We start from the raw sequence: 16,267 nt of genomic DNA, 5'->3' as shown, positions 1-16,267 counted from the left end.
CAGAACTGATAGAAAAACCTTTTCCAGGCTTCAAGCTGTTGTCTTAGCTCAGATGGCTAGACAGGAGGAGGCAAAATTGCATCCAGGGAATTTCTTTCTCTTATGATAGTAATGATCTGTCCTAGGCAGTAAGTGCCAGCAAAAATAGTTTTTTCAAGTGCCTTCACCTTGATGACTTCTATTTACCTTAAACATACCAAGCAAAGAATGCAGAAGATGCTTCTTAAATGCTCCATTAGAAAATATTTTACTTCAAATCCTACTTGAGAGGTGGTCCTGATTACTTCTAGGAAACAATTAATCCATTTTTTGTGTTTGTATAGCGAGCATCCAATTGGATAGACCTTTCCAACTCTACAATATCTTTTTTGAGCCAAGGCAACCAGAACTGTACACTGTATTCTGAGTCTGGTTACACCATAGATTCCCAACTCTTTAAGTCATTTATGAACAAGTTAAAAAGCACAGGTCCCAAGACCAATCCATTTTTTACCTCCCTCCATCAGACAAAAATGTTTGTTTATAACCATGCTTTTGGCTGATTAAACATTCTATGGCCTTTTAAATGTTTTTTGGGGGGAGGGGGGCTATTTGTTTGTGTTTGTTTGTTTGTTTGTTTGTATTTTGTGTTCTCATTTTGAATTTTTATGTTGTAAACCACCCTGTGATCTTCAGATGAAGGGCAATATACAAATTTAATAAATGGTAAGAAGAAGATCTGTCCATTTACTCTGTGCTTCTTTAGAAAAATCTGTGTTAGAATCTTGTGCTAATGGACAAAACTGAAAATACAAGTAGTCAGATGTCTCAACAATGATGGTCTCTTAGCTTATGGGCTGCAAAGAGGATGTTTCATTCATCATGGCATGATGATCTCCTTGAGAAGCAGGTGGTTACCTCGTCCAGTGGTCCATCTCTTCAGAAACAATTGGCTTTTATTGCATAATACACAATTGTGTCATCTTGCTTGCACAATGACTTTCCACTTGTGCAAATGAGACTCCTTGTCCTCTCCCCCAGAGACCCTAGCATACCCTCAAAAATAATTTGAGAAGGTTGGGGGACCCTCAAGAGCAGGCCTAGGAGAGGAAAGAGGGGAGTCCCATCGTGTCTACTGGCGCAACATTGGATCTTGCCCATTTAGTGAATAACCAGTGCTTATTACAGTGTTCTCAGCCATGTGATGAACATCATAATGAGACGGATACACAATCATGAATGTGGAAAAACCGGGGCGTGAGTGTACACACAGTAATGTGAATCTAGCTACATACATTATTATGGCCCTCCTGAATCATGAAATGGATGGAGCAGCTCACAGGGGGCAAAATAACAAACGGTTTGCATTTGTTGCCCTGAAGCAATGCATTAAAACCCCTAAATAAGAACTATGGCGATATGGTCATACAATTGGTAGTAGTGATATATAAGTAATTTTACTTCAGCCCGCAAGGGAAGCAAGGACCGTGGAGGAGCATTTGCATACATCACTCTCTCCCTGTCGCCGAGGTTCTGCACTGAAGTTCTTTCAGAATCTGGTGCTACTCTTTCCCTTGCCAATGCTGCCCTAGGGTTATTCAGGAACCTTGGAACAGAACAAGATTGGCTTCAGGCCGAAGCACCGGAAAAGGTGGTGGTTTGTGGGGGGGAAGGGTTAACCGTTATGGTCTTGTTCATCACGGGTGATGTGCTTCTGTGTTGTCTAATTTTAAACCATCTTTACCACAGTTTCATGTTAAAGGCCAGCAGAATGTATCAGTACAAGTCTTGGCTATAAATAAGTAAGTCTCCTCAGTTTTCACCTCGCAAGAGGTAGGTGACTCAGAGCTGCCATAAATAACTCTTTATGATGATTCCCTTGCCCTTTAGCAAGCAAACAGTGTATTACACGGCTGTGCCACATATAAGATGATGGATCACATAGTGTGTGCTAACTAGCAGGAATGAGTCTGTGAACAAGAAGCACAAATATTTTTTTTTAAAAGGCACAAAGAGCCAGTGTATAACATGGCCTTTTATGAAATTGGCATGGCTGTCGCTGAGTCAGTTCTGGCATTGTCCTGCTCAGAACTTACAAAGTTCAAGTTTCAGAAGGGACCTCGCCCATCTACTCTCTGCCCTGCTGTGCTTTGTCATTCACAAGCAATTGCTGTTTCCTAAATTAAGTAAAAAACAACAATACAGATTTCAGGGAAAATGAAATGCTGCATGGCAGTGTGAGAGGGGCATTCAGGCAAAAGTGCCAAAGGGCATGAATGAGTGGGAGATAATTTTTGAGGGGAAAACCCGTCATGACTCAAACTAGAAAATAGCACCCTATGTTAATAGGGATGAATATATATGTTTGCGCCAACCTAGCAGTTCAAAAGCACGTCAAAGTGCAAGTAGATAAATAGGTACCGCTTCGGTGGGAAGGTAAACGGCGTTTCCGTGCGCTGCTCTGGTTTGCCAGAAGCGGCTTAGTCCTGCTGGCCACATGACCCGGAAGCTGTACGCCGGCTCCCTCGGCCAGTAAAGCGAGATGAGTGCCACAACCCCAGAGTTGACCACAACTGAACCTAATGGTCAGGGGTCCCTTTACCTTTACCTTATATATGTTTGCAGGTGGATATTTACACAATTCTACCTCACTGCATGAGAAACATGACACTCCCTCTTAAGGCTTCTCTCATTGCCATGCCTCCATAGAATTACAGTGCTACTATAATTGCACTATATCATTATTTTATTCATATTTTCTCCCTCCCCCAGAGATCAGCAAGTTATCCTTGCATGCAAGCCTCATTAAGCCTATTGCTGTTCTCAAATGGATACCTTTAACAGGCAAATGGTAGGCTGGGAACGCTGTCTTGGTCAATGATTCCATCTGTCAAATGGTGCTGTGTATTGAGGTAAATGACAATTTTTGCAGATAGGGGTATGTTTTGCTTCCTTCATTAATTATGTACTTTCCCCTTTTTGCTTAAGGGCAATGCCACGCATTGTGTCTGCTATTGGAGGTGAAGTTACTGATTTTTACTGGGCTCTCAGCTATCTCTTCAAAAATAAGTTGTGTTTTCTACATTGCTGCTGCCATAAATCTGTTGCAACTCATTATTATTGTTTTGGTTCACTCTCCCATTTTTAACAAAGCAGGCTCCCTCCATCCTTTTCTGTTGTTTTCAGTTCTCCAAGTACATATTGCCTTCTTCACAGTAGTCTTCTCCTTTTAAATTGTTTCATTTGCATCCACAACATTTCTTTCCAGGGTTATTTTTCGCTTTCCAAAATTCAGATCCCAGTTCATATGTGTCACCTCTTAAGGATGCATTGAATCTTCTAATATTAGTTATCGCTGCTCATCCACTTAAATCAGGCATAGGCAAATTCCAGCCCTCCAGGTGTTTGGGACTACAATTCCCACCATCCCTGACCCCACTGGTCCTGTTAGCTAGGGATGATGGGAATTGTAGTCTCAAACATCTGGAGGACCGGAGTTTGCCTGTGCCTGACTTAAAAGCTTTAGAAAGTTGCTTGTTCACTATGCATTTCAACACCTCTTAAGATATCATAACCAAATTTTGCACAGTGGTCCCTGAGATCAAGTTGCAGGTTTTTGTTTGCATAGATACAGTTGGATACCATTTTGAATCAAGATGGTGGACCAAAGCATTCGAACCTGCACTGATTTTAACCACTGATTTCGAAACTGCCCCTTTTTATATTTGTTTCATAGAATTCCTGAGCAACACTAGGTAATGAAGCTGCTAGTTTAATATAGGTAGGCAAAAAAATATAACCTATTAGAAGAATAATGTCCCATAAAATAGAAATTATTCACAAAGTTCACTTGCAAAAGTTAGCTAGATGCATCTAGTAAAATCTTATCTTTTAATTTGTTTCAATTCCTGAAATTGAAAGAGCACATCTTCGACTAAATGATACTGGTTTATTTCATCCCCACCCCACCCCCTGGAAGTACTTGCAGTGCATTCTCTAGAACTAGCTATAGAGTCAGTTTGCAAATAATAATAATAATAATGCTTAGTTAAGTTCTCACACATCTTTCCAAACATTCAATTTCTTCTGTTCCCATGTGCTCTGGCCAGTTGGAGCTGGGGGGCGTGGTGGTGGGGGGGCGTGGAAGATCCTATTGCATGAGTAGAACTTCACTCACACAACATTGGATTCAATTTTACTTTTTAAACAGTCTGTGTGTGCAGTGCCGGATTTACGTGTAAGCTAAACAAGCTATAGCTTAGGGCCCCACTCTTTTGGGGCCCCCCAAAAAAAATTAAAGGAAAAAAACCCTGAATGTACATTTCCAAAATATAAGATAAAAAAATAAATCAAATGGCTATATAGCATATATTCAACACAAAAAACAGTGACAGTTTGTTGTTGACAAAGGACAGCTGCACATATAAAGGGCCCCATTACCTTCAGTAGCTTAGGGCCTCATCAAGCCTAAATCCGGCCGTGTGTGTGTGTGTGTGTGTGTGTGTATTAAAAAGCAGGTCTTTGCTATAGAAAAGTATCTTCAGAAGAGGACTTCGTTTTTTATATATAATAGGATCATCCCCCCCCCCGTTACAATGTTAAAACCCCAAAGCCTATCTATAAATATATGATGAAGCATCATACATAAGTGACTTGAAATCGCTAACAAGCTGAGCGTTACAACATATTTATTTATTTTCCCCCCTTGCATTTATAGATATTTCTCACCTGTGTTGCACTTGATGTGGAATATAATTTATTCATTTATTTTATTTTACTTAAAATGGTGCTGAGGGTCACAGGGAGAAGAAGTTTGCGAAATTCACCTTCCTTCACTTTACGCTGATGTCAGCGGAGGGAAATCAATGGGCACAACCTGAAGCAACTTAGCTTCAGAATAAAATGAATATCCAGGCTAAAAATAAGTCTAACTATAAACACTAAAAGAACAGGGGAAATAAAAGGGGCTTAATCTGGTGCTGGAAGATAGGAAGTCATTTCCAGTGAGATTACAGCTATTGTGAGTACTTCTGTGTGTGTGATTTAAAATATACTGGAAAAATCTGTTCCCTGCAGAACTGCATTTCTGAAAGAAGGTTTGCCTATGCTTTAAAACTGTAGTCCTACAAACAGGCAGCTAAATTTAAAGCATGTTAGCTGCTTCCCTTAGATCCTGAATATTAGCTTGTAATTTCATACTCGTTTTGTTCTTTGCATAATATAACAAAGAATTTCTGTGTCTAAACCATGCCAAACATTCTGTATTGTTCCAATGAACAGTATTCTTAATCGGGAGGATTTTGTGTTGCTTTTAAAACGGATAGCTGTGGTAGAAAGCTTTAAAAAAACAAAAAACGTCCCTGGCATTCGTCTTCCCATGATATTTTCTTCAGTTACGTTTTTGCTTTCAGTAGCCTCCACTTTTACAAGAGCAAATAAAGACTAAATACAAGAAGCTTCAATTGGTTACAAGTTTATGAAAAAGGCTGAAATACATCAGAGGGATTTCTGATAATTAAGTTGAGGAAATTAAAACCCTTTACTCCGCATTCAAGGCTTCTGCCTTCACAGTTTAATTAAAAATCCTAAGGTCTTTTGATGCAATCCTGCTGACCAGCATTGCTGTTTATCAGAATAAATTGATGAAACACAAAGATTATATATATGAATCTTGCTTAGATCAATCTCAAAATAATGCAGATTTGAGTAAAAAATAAATACAGAAAAACAGTGCAGCTTTGAACCTATATCACTTATGGGACTCAGGCTTTGGCCCTGAGTCTTGAAATAGTTCAGACAAGAGATGGAAATAGAACTTATCAAAAGCCCTGTTAGTCAAGGAAGGTAGACTACCTTTTGGGGGTAGATGATGATGATGATTTTATTCTTTATATGCCACTCCATCTGACTGGGTTGCCCCAGGTACTATGGGCAGCTTCCAGCAAAATATTAAAACACAATAAAACTTCAAACATTAAAAACTTCCCTTCAGATGTCTTCTAAAATCATATAGTTGTTTATCTGTTTGATGTTTGATGAGAGGGCGTTCCATAGGGTGGGCTCCACTACCGAGAAGGCCCTCTGCCTGGTTCCCTGTAACCTCACTTGTCACAGTGAGGGAACTGCCAGAAGGCCCTTGGAGCTGGACCTCAGTGTCTGGGCTGTGAATGATGGGGGTGGAGATGCTCCTTATGGGAGCTAGAAAGAAATAGTTCACAATAATTTTAATAAGACTTTTGGGCTGTCTTGTTCATGTTTAATCTCCTTTGAAGGTTTTTTATTTTATAAGTGGTGTTTTCTTGGGGAATGTACATTGGTTGCATTTTTTTTCTCTTTAGCTGTAACTTTGGCAGAAGGACCACTGCAGATTTGGGAAAATCTAAGCATTAGGGGGAGAATAGGAACGTTATACTTACCAAGAAGGCAAAACCAGAGAGTAGGAATAAGTGAACATTCCTTGCAAAAGAGAGGTGTAAACAGTGGGGTCCCACAAAGAACTGTATTGAGATCAGTGCTTTATAACTAGTTCATAAATGATTTGGAGTTAGGGTTTTGAACAGTGAGGTGGCCAGGTTTGCAGGTGGCACTAAATCTTTTAGTTTGGTGAAAACATAGGCCTAGTCCACATGTTAAGATAAGCTAAATCACGGCTTGGGAAAAGAGGGCGGTGCCCAGTTAGCAGTGAGGTGGCTGCCCAAGGGAGGGTGGGAGGCAGGAGGGGAGGGGGTGTCAACTTGCAGAAAATATTGGGGGGGGAGCAGCATCCCTACATATTTTATTGAGGGAGGGCCAAAGGAACCAGGGCCCCATAGAGTTGGCACCTTTGCCCACAAGGGAGGCCAGTTACCTTATACAATTGCTGGGCAATCAGTAGATGACTTTTCATGGCAATCTCCCTGGATAAGGGGTCAAAAGACGTTTGAACTATCCTATCCATGCTGGTTTTATGAGATACATGGTAGGCCATGCTCCTTTCAAAAGAAGTTGCGGCCTTTCACAGATTGCTGTTTCTTTATTTGTTTTCCCCCACCTCCAATCAACCTTCAATCACCCATGGATGTGGGTGACCCATTACATTGTAAGTAGCCAGGTAAGTAGACGCAGATGGCGCTGTGGTCTAAAACACTGAGCCTCTTGGGCTTGCCAACCAGAAGGTTGGAGGTTCGAATCCATGCGACAGGATGAGCGCCTGTTGCTCTGTCCCAGCTTCTGCCAACCTAGCAGTTCAAAAGTGCACCAGTGCAAGTAGAGAAATAGGTACCACTGTGGCAGGAAGGTAAACGACATTTCCATGCACTCTGGCACTCACCACGGTGTCCCATTGCGCCAGTAGCAGTTTAGTCATGCTGTCCCCATGACCTGGAAAGCTCCCTTGGCCTGAAAAGTGAGATGAGTGACACACCTCATAGTTGCCTTTGGCTGGTCTTAACCATCCAGGGGTCCTTTACCTTTACCTTTTTTTACCTAAGTAGTCAGTGAATTGCTTCTGAAGACTGACTTTTGCAAATAGTGTTGCAGGAAGTAATATGAAACAACTTTGTCTACAGGTTTCCTTGGCATGATGGATTCTACAGCTATGATGCTTCAGATATACAATACACAAAAGTGTGTTTGTGTGTGTGCACGTCTGTAATTTTAAACGGAGTATAATAAGTTTCCTTTAAATTTGCAAACCACAGGAGGGCAGTAGTGCATTACTATAACAAAGCAAATACGCAGTGGTTCCTTTTAAACATCTCTTAAGAATTAATTCAGGTTGTTGGGATCCTAATGTAAGAAATTAGAACTGCATACATTTATTTATGTGTTTGTTTGTTTATTACTGCGGACCACATAATTGTGATTTCATGGCATTATTTTTATATGTAGCATATAATGCTGCAGGTAGTCTCTGTCCTGCTTTAAGCTATAATTTGTCTTCTTACTCTGTGGTAGAAGCAGCAATATAGCGAGTGAAGCATTCTGAGAGACTCATTAATCTGATTCAGGAACATTTCTCTTCCTAATGCTTAAAGGCACAGTATGCAATCCAGGCAAAAATAATTGATTTTTTTAAAGTTCCGCTTTTAATGTCAATGGGGAAACGTTTAACACATATTCTATCTGTCCCTCCATATACATTAAATCATAGCAGGAAAATAACATAGCCTGCTGTTTTAATACTTAAACTGGTATTATCCTGGGTTCCAGGGAGATACACAGGCTTGAACGGAGGCTTCTGGGTAGGGAAGATCTGTGAACTTAAAAAAAAAATCTTGCCTCATTTCCAATGATTACCTAGGATGGCAGTTCCTAGTTGCAGCGCTCAATCCCTATGGACTTCTCCCTGTCATGTGAACAACTCCACTCTCTCCCGGTAGAGCAGGGTCGGGCAACCTGCTCACTCCCTCGGTGTATTTGTCCTGATTTTATGGGGGTGGCAAGAAAGGGCAGCAGAAAGAAAAAAAAGGGGGTGGCAGAAAGACAGACAGACAGGGACACACCTTTGGTTCCAGCCCTGCTCACTTTTTGCTCTGCTCCCGACTGGTGAGCAGCCCCTGAGCCAATGACTTTCAACAGGATCTGAAGTCCTCAACGTGAAAAGGCCTATCCCTGCCATTCATCATTCTACACCAGGGATAGCAAACGTGGATCACCGGCATTGAAATTCGCAACTCCCCTCAGCCCCAGCCAGCACAGCTCAGTGGTCAGAGGTCATGGGAGTTGTAGTCCAGCAACATCGGGAGGGCACCATGTTAGCCACCCCTGTTTTGCATCCTTTTATCCCCTCCCGGTGCCGAAGATAGAGCTCAGTTGTATTCCTAGACTGCTGTGGGGAACAGGTGGAATTCTGGGAGTGCTACAACTCATGATCTCTTTCCTCACTTGGTGGTTTCAACCAGAAACTTGTCATTTTACTCATTTCCTATGGCATTCCTCCCGTTATTCCATCTAGCCCAGTCTTCCTCCCTTCAGCTCATCTTTACCCAGTAGCAGCCATTGCCTTCTTTTTGTTGTCTTTGCTCCTAGGCTGAATACATGCACACACACACACACACAGAGAGAGAGAGAGAGAGAGAGAGAGAGAGAGAGAGAGAGAGAGAGCTGGTTACCTCCCCTCTAATTAGTAAGAAAATAGCTTAGGCACCCATCCTGGGGCTACCTTTGAAGGTGACCCAGAAACTGCAATTAATCCAGAATGCGGCAGCTAGACTGGTGACTGGGAGTGGCCGCCGGGACCACATAACACCGGTCCTGACAGATCTGCATCGGCTCCCAGAACGTTTCCGAGCACAATTCAAAGTGTTGCTGCTGACCTTTAAAGCCCTAAATGGCCTTGGTCCAGTATACCTGAAGGAGCATCTCCACCCCCATCGTTCAGCCCGGACACTGAGATCCAGCACCAAGGACCTTCTGGCGGTTCTCTCATTGCGAGAAGTGAGGTTACAGGGAACCAGACAGAGGGCCTTCTCGGTAGTGGCGCCCGCCCTGTGGAGTGCCCTCCCTTCAGATGTGAAGGAAATAAGTAGCTATCTTATCTTTAAAAGACATCTGAAGGCAGCCCTGTTCAGGGAAGTTTTTAATATTAAATGCTGTTTTGTTTTTAACATTCGATTGGAAGCCGCCCAGAGTGGCTGGGGAAACTCAGCCAGATGGGCGGGGTATAAATAATAAGTTGTTGTTGTTGTTGTTGTTGTTGTTGTTGTCGTCCCTCGCTCTGTTTTTAAATCAACAGCAGGGACATAGACAAACTCTGATTTCTCTTCCTCAAAGCTCAATAACATTTTGGGGATCTGCATGGGCTCTGCTCTTTGCTGCATTGGTCACATACTGTTTATATCTCCTAAGCCTTCCTGAGCTCAGAGTAGTAATTTGTAGTGAGCTGCAGAGATGTATGTCACATAAGTCTAAAATCATTGTATTGTAGAGTTGGAAGGGACCCCAAGGGCCATCTAGTCAAACCCCCTGCAATGCAGGGATCAACTGCAGGAGTATCACTAGATGTGGTTGAAGTGATTGTTCGCCAGAAAGAGACTACAGAAAACATAGGTTCATATTCCAGTGTATTAGATGAAAACGCACACATAAACCATTTTTCATGTTTTCTGTGTACTGAAGAGAAGGCAGGCAAGAGAGCTCCTTTGAGATTGTCTTAAACATGTTGCTATGGCAACAGGCATACTGTGCCTTCTCAAATGGACCAGATAGTAGTCCTGCTACTATTTGCAGTTAGTTGTAGTGTGACTCATAGGTTTAATTAAAACGTAGCACAAAAGCAAAGTGCTTTCCCATTCTTGTCCATGGGTTCCTTCTTCCACTTCCTGGGTTTATTATTATTCTTTGTTTGCTTTTTGTTTTTTGCTAAGCATTGTTTGCTGAGGTAAAATTTGCTGAGGCAAATTTGTGGTTCGAGCCAACCTCTAAACCATGGCTTGCAAACCCACATCAAACTGCAGGTTCAAATCATGGTTTGGAGACAAGATGCAATACCAGACTATAGTTACTTTAAACTGAACCCAGAAGATTTTGTATAGAAATAAACAAGGGTGTGTGAGAGACGTTTCGGAGCAATGGATGAAGTGTGATTGCCACTGAAGTTAATAGTTCAATTTTGAACTATTTGCAACTGTTAACAGTCATGGCTCTCCCTCCCCAAAAAATCCTGGGTTCTGCAGTGTGTCTCCAAGCTATTATTCCCAACCCCTTTAACAAACTACAGTTCCCAGGATTCTTTGGGTGAAGCCATAACTTTGAAAAGTGCTTTAAATGTATGGTATGGATGCAACCATGGTGACTTCTCTGTTTGAGTATAACAGATTGGCTTTTGAATTCAGGAAAGCACCCTACTCTAGTCTGAAATGAATCTGCAGACACAATTCTTGAAATTGTGAAATCCACAAATTAGGAAAAAACATATCAGTTTCTGAAGATATACTTTTGAAGATACCCATTCCTGTTTTTTTCATGAAGGCAAGCTAACATGTTTTGTGGCAGTGCTATTGGTACATGCCCTTCTAAGGATTAAATTGCTGGCTATGATCACTTTTCTTCTCCTGTTGAGTTGGGAGGGTATGTTCTTGCTAGTTCTCTGTGAAGGAATGCTCTCCATAAAGTACTTGCAGGTAAAACCCAAAAGAGAGTTGTGGAGTAGATAGTGAATGGGACCCCCTATAATTGTACCAGGTGGGGCTGGGGTTTGTTTGTTTTTTGCTTATAGAATTATAGTGGTTTCGTTCAATGCCCAAAAGTAATAACTTGCCTGTGGTTACAGGGTAAAAGAAAGGTCCAAGATAAGGTGCGTCCAAACCAAAGAAAGTAAGACTACGTGCATGTCTTGGGATTTTTCTACCCTCTTCATGGTGCATCTAATTTACATTTGAAATCTGCATTTGAAGTTTGTCTGTGGGTTTTTTGTATTGTTTTACTAAGAGATAATTAACATGTGTAGTGTCAATATGCAAGATGAGTTTCTAATAATGGCAAATAATCAAAAAAGAGATCCCAATAGTTATCTCCTGGGCAGCTTTATGTATAGTTTTAACCTGCTTTGGCTTGCACTTAAAGTAGGATCCTATGTGCAATGAAAAGCTCCCCAGCCAACTTGCACAGGTCTTGCATGCCTGAAAGGAGACCAGAACGGTCTTTGCGCCTTCTGTGCTCTTGGCTTAAAATTTGAAAGCCCAGTTGTGTTACGCAGAGGAATGAGGAAATCAGCAGTCCTAATAAGTGCTGCTGAACCAGGGGAGGACTATGAATATACCCCACCATTAGCAGAAATGGCACCAGACTGTAAAGTGTATATCTTCCAGTGGTATTTTGCTTCTTCAGAAAGCACTGGTTTCTGAAACGTTAACATGAAAATCCAAAGGGCAAAAGCAGTGTTCTGAGTTTGATACTGAACACAACTTTTTTCTCCTTGTTTAAATGTCTACCTATAGCGCCTTCTCTGGCTAAGGCAGAGTAAGTCCATTGCATGGTATTCTGCCTGAAGTCTATTCGGCATGCATTGCATATTGCATGGTGAGATTTGGCTTGTGATACAGCGTGACAGAATAATGTGATTCAGAGGCTTAAAAGCTCTCTGAGTTCTTCATAACCAATACCACAAAAAGTTTGTGTTTTATATATATATTTTAAAAATAAATCTGAAAAAGGCCCTCCATTTTATCATTAAGATATACATTAAAATATTTTGACCTTTATTGATTTTTGTGCTGGGCTAAAAATCTGTTTCATATATTGATTTCTTATTAAAAAAGGAGGACGGCTATGAAAAATATTCAAGTGATGGCTCTTATCCTAATAAATTATGTTGAACTCAATTAAAACCCCTTGGGATTATTCCCAATCTGATGGATGTACCGTGTCAGGTTTGATAGACTGATAGGATGCTTGCTTCCTTTCAACCTCAGTTCACAGGTCAGGAGCCAGCCTTGGGATACACACTATAAATAATATTTTCTGCCCGGAGTAATATGAGGCATATGCTATAATGCAGTAATTATCATACTCTGTATCCTAAAAATGGAGGCATGTAATTAATTTTAGTTATTGTGATATTTCATATTCTGCAATTTGGCTCCAATATGTAAAAAAAATTAGCTAGCACTTGCTTCAGGCAAGAACCTAGTGTTTGGCGAATGATGATTGGTCGTCCCCAATAATTGGGACTGGGTTGTCTAGATGGAAATTAAAGCCTCCTAGCTCCTTTTTGATGGTCTTCTAGCAATGTAAGACATGTCCCCCAGTATTACCTGTTGTCTTCTCAGTTACCTTTACAAATTCCTACATTTTGATCTGGTTTCAGGCCAGTTTAGCACTGAAACAGACTTGATCACCCTGGTTGATTCCTTATATCAGGGGAATGATAAATGTTTATTCATCTTGACCTCTGAATGGCTTTTGATACTATGATATTCTCCTGGAACGGCTTTGTTACACTCCTACCTGCAGGATCATTGCCAGAGCATAGCACTGGGACACAGCTGCTCAACCTTGTGATGATTATGCTGTGGGGGTTTGCAGGGTTCAGTGTTATCCCTTATGCCTTTTAACATCTGTACAAAGCCTCTGTAAGAGGTCATCCAGAGATCTGAATGATGGTATATGGATAACACCATAATTGCCATTATGACATGGTGTGAGGATTCGCTGACTTTTAGTGTAGTGGTTGTGGCTTTAAACACAACCTTTTATTCAAGTAATAGGGGCTACTCTTTACTTACTGTTGCTGTTGTTTTTTATTATTTTAACCCCCTGTATAAATCTATCATCTTAATTTTACTTGGCCATAAAACACTCAAATCGGAGTTTACAGTTCTAAGAATTTTCTTTTCTGATAAAAGTCCTTTGCAGTCTTGTGTTTTTCTTTTCTTATCTCAGTTGATTTTCTGTGTGCCACTTATGAGGAGTATACTACATTTAACCAATTGATGTTGCCAGTGAAGTTATGAGTGAAATGATACAGTGAAAATTTGTTGAAGCATTTCTGACTCTACACATCACCTTTGTCTGTATTTTTTTTTTGGGGGGGGCTTTTTGAAGCAGCTAGAAAATCCCAGTATTCATGCTTCTTTATTAAAATGATTGGATGTTAATTTTAGGCACAAAAATGACAAGGAAGATCTGGGGAAATTTCCTAGGGGTTTACTAGAGGTTTCTCTAACCCTTTGGAGCAGGTTTGTGGGGTACAGGGGGCACAATCTGGGAGAAGAGACTGTTCCATTGTGCAGGTGCAAATCTTGGTGCTAACAAAATGAATTCATTGACTGTAGCCCAAGCTAGTTATGTTTTAGGGAGAGATTTTCCTTAAGAGATAACTCTTTGAATTCTCCTTGTCTTAACATTCTGTGGTTTGGAAATCAGCTTATACAAAGAACTGTTTATTGCTGCTTTTAAATTTTATTTACCCTAAAGGATGCATTTGCAAATCATAAACATCTCATGACAAATGCTTTAAGTGCAACAATATTTTTCCCACTGAGAACAATGTTTTGATTGAAAATCAAATTTGTTGGTGGTAATTGGTCAGAAAGTAAGTCTCGTTATGTGGGTTGCTATAATATGCTGTCTGTTGAGAGTAAAGACTTCCTTTCCAAAAAAGCACGTCACATGTTGTGAAAAACATCACTATGAAGAGCATATTTCAACTAAAACATTTCAAAATGTTTTGTATACCCTGCAACATATTAAATGCATGAATTTTATTAAGGACACTCTTCATGTTTTGAAAGGGAAGCTCTCAAATCAATTGATTTGAGGGATTTTGGCATGAAGGTAATAATTTATTTTGATGTTGTTCTCTTGGGTGTTCTTAAGCAGGTGAGAGAAGTTGCTTCTATCTAGTCGCACAGATTATTGCCACCTATAACAATACCCACAATATCGTTGGAATGGGTTTTTGAATTTGTGCTTATGCAATATTTTGCGCAGTTCCTTCTCTGAGAACAAACCTTCAGATTAATCCCATGTAGGCATTTGCCTGGTTCAGGCTCTGTCCCAGTTGCTGTGTCCCAGCTCCTGCCAACCTAGCAGTTCAAAAGCAAACCAGCGCAAGTAGATAAATAGGTACCACTGCTGTGGAAAGGTAAACGACATTCCTGTGCACTCTGGTTTCCCATCACGGTGTTCCGTTGTGCCAGAAGCAGTTTAGTCATGCTAGACACATGACCTGGAAAGCTATCTGTGAACAAACGCCAACTCCCTCAACCCGAAAGCGAGACGAGTGCCGCAACCCCATAGTCACCTTTGACTGGACTTAACCATCCAGGGGTCCTTTACCTATGAGTAGAAAAGGCTCCCACTTCAGAAGCTAACCCTCCAACTCATGGAGTGTGATGAGGATGCAGCTAGTACTTTCATTCCTACTCCCTCTCTCATTGCACAAGGGTCAGAATCCTAGCTTTGAAAGCAAAGTGCAAACCTTACAGCTATATTCTTTATTTATTTAGAAAGCCAAACTTGGACCTTCAGCTAACAAAGTCATATCTCCAATTGAAGACCGGAGCTGTAGTTTACCATCTAATAACCTTGATCAGGTTAAGCTGACAGATTTCAACTTTCTCATGGTGCTTGGAAAGGGGAGTTTTGGGAAGGTAGGTAGCCTTGATGATTTCTTCTCATGTGCCTTGTTTTAATGGGGTTTTGTGTTTTACTCAAATGAATAATACACAGGGGCAGGTGTGGGGAGCAACAACAATTAAAGGAAAAGGAGGAATGCTGAATGTATGAAGGAAGAGAGTCAGTGTTCCCAATCTCTGATAAAGGGAAGAACTGTGCTAAACAGAATTAGTAAGCACTGGGCATGTCTCCAGGAAATCAGAGTTAATATCCTCGTAGGTGTGCTGTTGTGCTCAGAGTGAGTATAAAATAGGGAATGCGAGTTCTCAATCCATTATTGTATTGGATGGTGGAGAATTCAATAACTGCTCTTAACTGCACCGAGTGCCCTCACATGTCATAATTCCTTGCCTGGTGCCTGATTCCAAACAACATCTGTATTCAAGACTTCACCTAAGAAAAGTAACATTAGTTATTAGGGGATGATTAGCTGCTTGTGCTTAAAATGGTGCCCCTTCAGAGTTTGTGCGGCCCCACAAACCTCTGTGTGTGACAGAGCTCCTCAGACATGTCTGCTCTAGTCACTGTTAGTGTCCGACAGTGGCTGTTTGCGGAAACGCCTCCAACAAAGAAGTTCCTTAACGGAAACACGTCTCCTGGACTCACGACGTGACAGCTTCCGACGAAGCATGGGTCTCCCTGCAATTGCTTCTGACACCTCCCCACTATTTTCACTGGACGTGTCTCTCACCCCTTTCTCCCCCCTGCTTCCTGCCTGCGCTGCTGCATCTCTCTCAGTATCCCTGAGATCCTCCTCCAGAGACCCCGCGCTCCCCCTGCTGGTCCCTGCTTTGGCTGTTGAGTCTCTCCCAGTCTCTGGGAGCCCTATCACCTCCTTTCCCTCTGAGGTCAGTTCCCTGACATCCACCTCCCCTCCAGGGCCCCCTTCCCCCCCGCCCCCTCCCTCTCCTCTGGGCGGTGAGGAGCTGAAACCCCGAAACGAATCCTCTTCATCTTCCGACGTCTCGAACATCTCCCTCCATCGGTCTTTGTTCCGACTCGCTGAATCCTCCTCCACCTCGGAATCAGAGAACCCCTCCAACTCCTCTTCTTCGTCTGTGGTGGCGAAGTATTCCCTCCGGAACCTCGCCACTGGCTGGGGTTTTCGAGGGAATCTCTGATGAAAAGTTTCAATTAGAACCTCGTCATCTACATCCTCTGCCCTGACCCAGGTGTTTTCCGACTCCGG

The 16,267-nt window shown here is 41.6% G+C and overlaps 1 protein-coding gene across 3 annotated transcripts in view; it reads left to right on the top strand.

Annotated features, from left to right (window-relative positions):
- PRKCA (protein kinase C alpha) overlaps positions 1 to 16,267 on the top strand; it is a 193,245-nt gene that overhangs the window by 152,982 nt on the left and 23,996 nt on the right. For 2 of the 3 annotated variants that reach the window (XM_082212492.1, XM_082212494.1), the window contains exons 9-10: positions 11,231 to 11,254; positions 14,910 to 15,053. In XM_082212492.1, coding sequence (XP_082068618.1) covers positions 11,231 to 11,254; positions 14,910 to 15,053 — 168 coding nt within the window. The remainder of the gene's footprint in view (positions 1 to 11,230; positions 11,255 to 14,909; positions 15,054 to 16,267) is intronic. The other variant, XM_082212493.1, reaches the window with a different exon arrangement.

The sequence above is a fragment of the Podarcis vaucheri genome (assembly GCF_965113315.1).
Source record: "Podarcis vaucheri genome assembly, chromosome: 2".
In the NCBI taxonomy this organism is placed as follows: Eukaryota; Metazoa; Chordata; class Lepidosauria; order Squamata; family Lacertidae; genus Podarcis; species Podarcis vaucheri.
This window is presented reverse-complemented; position numbering and strand designations above follow the sequence as displayed.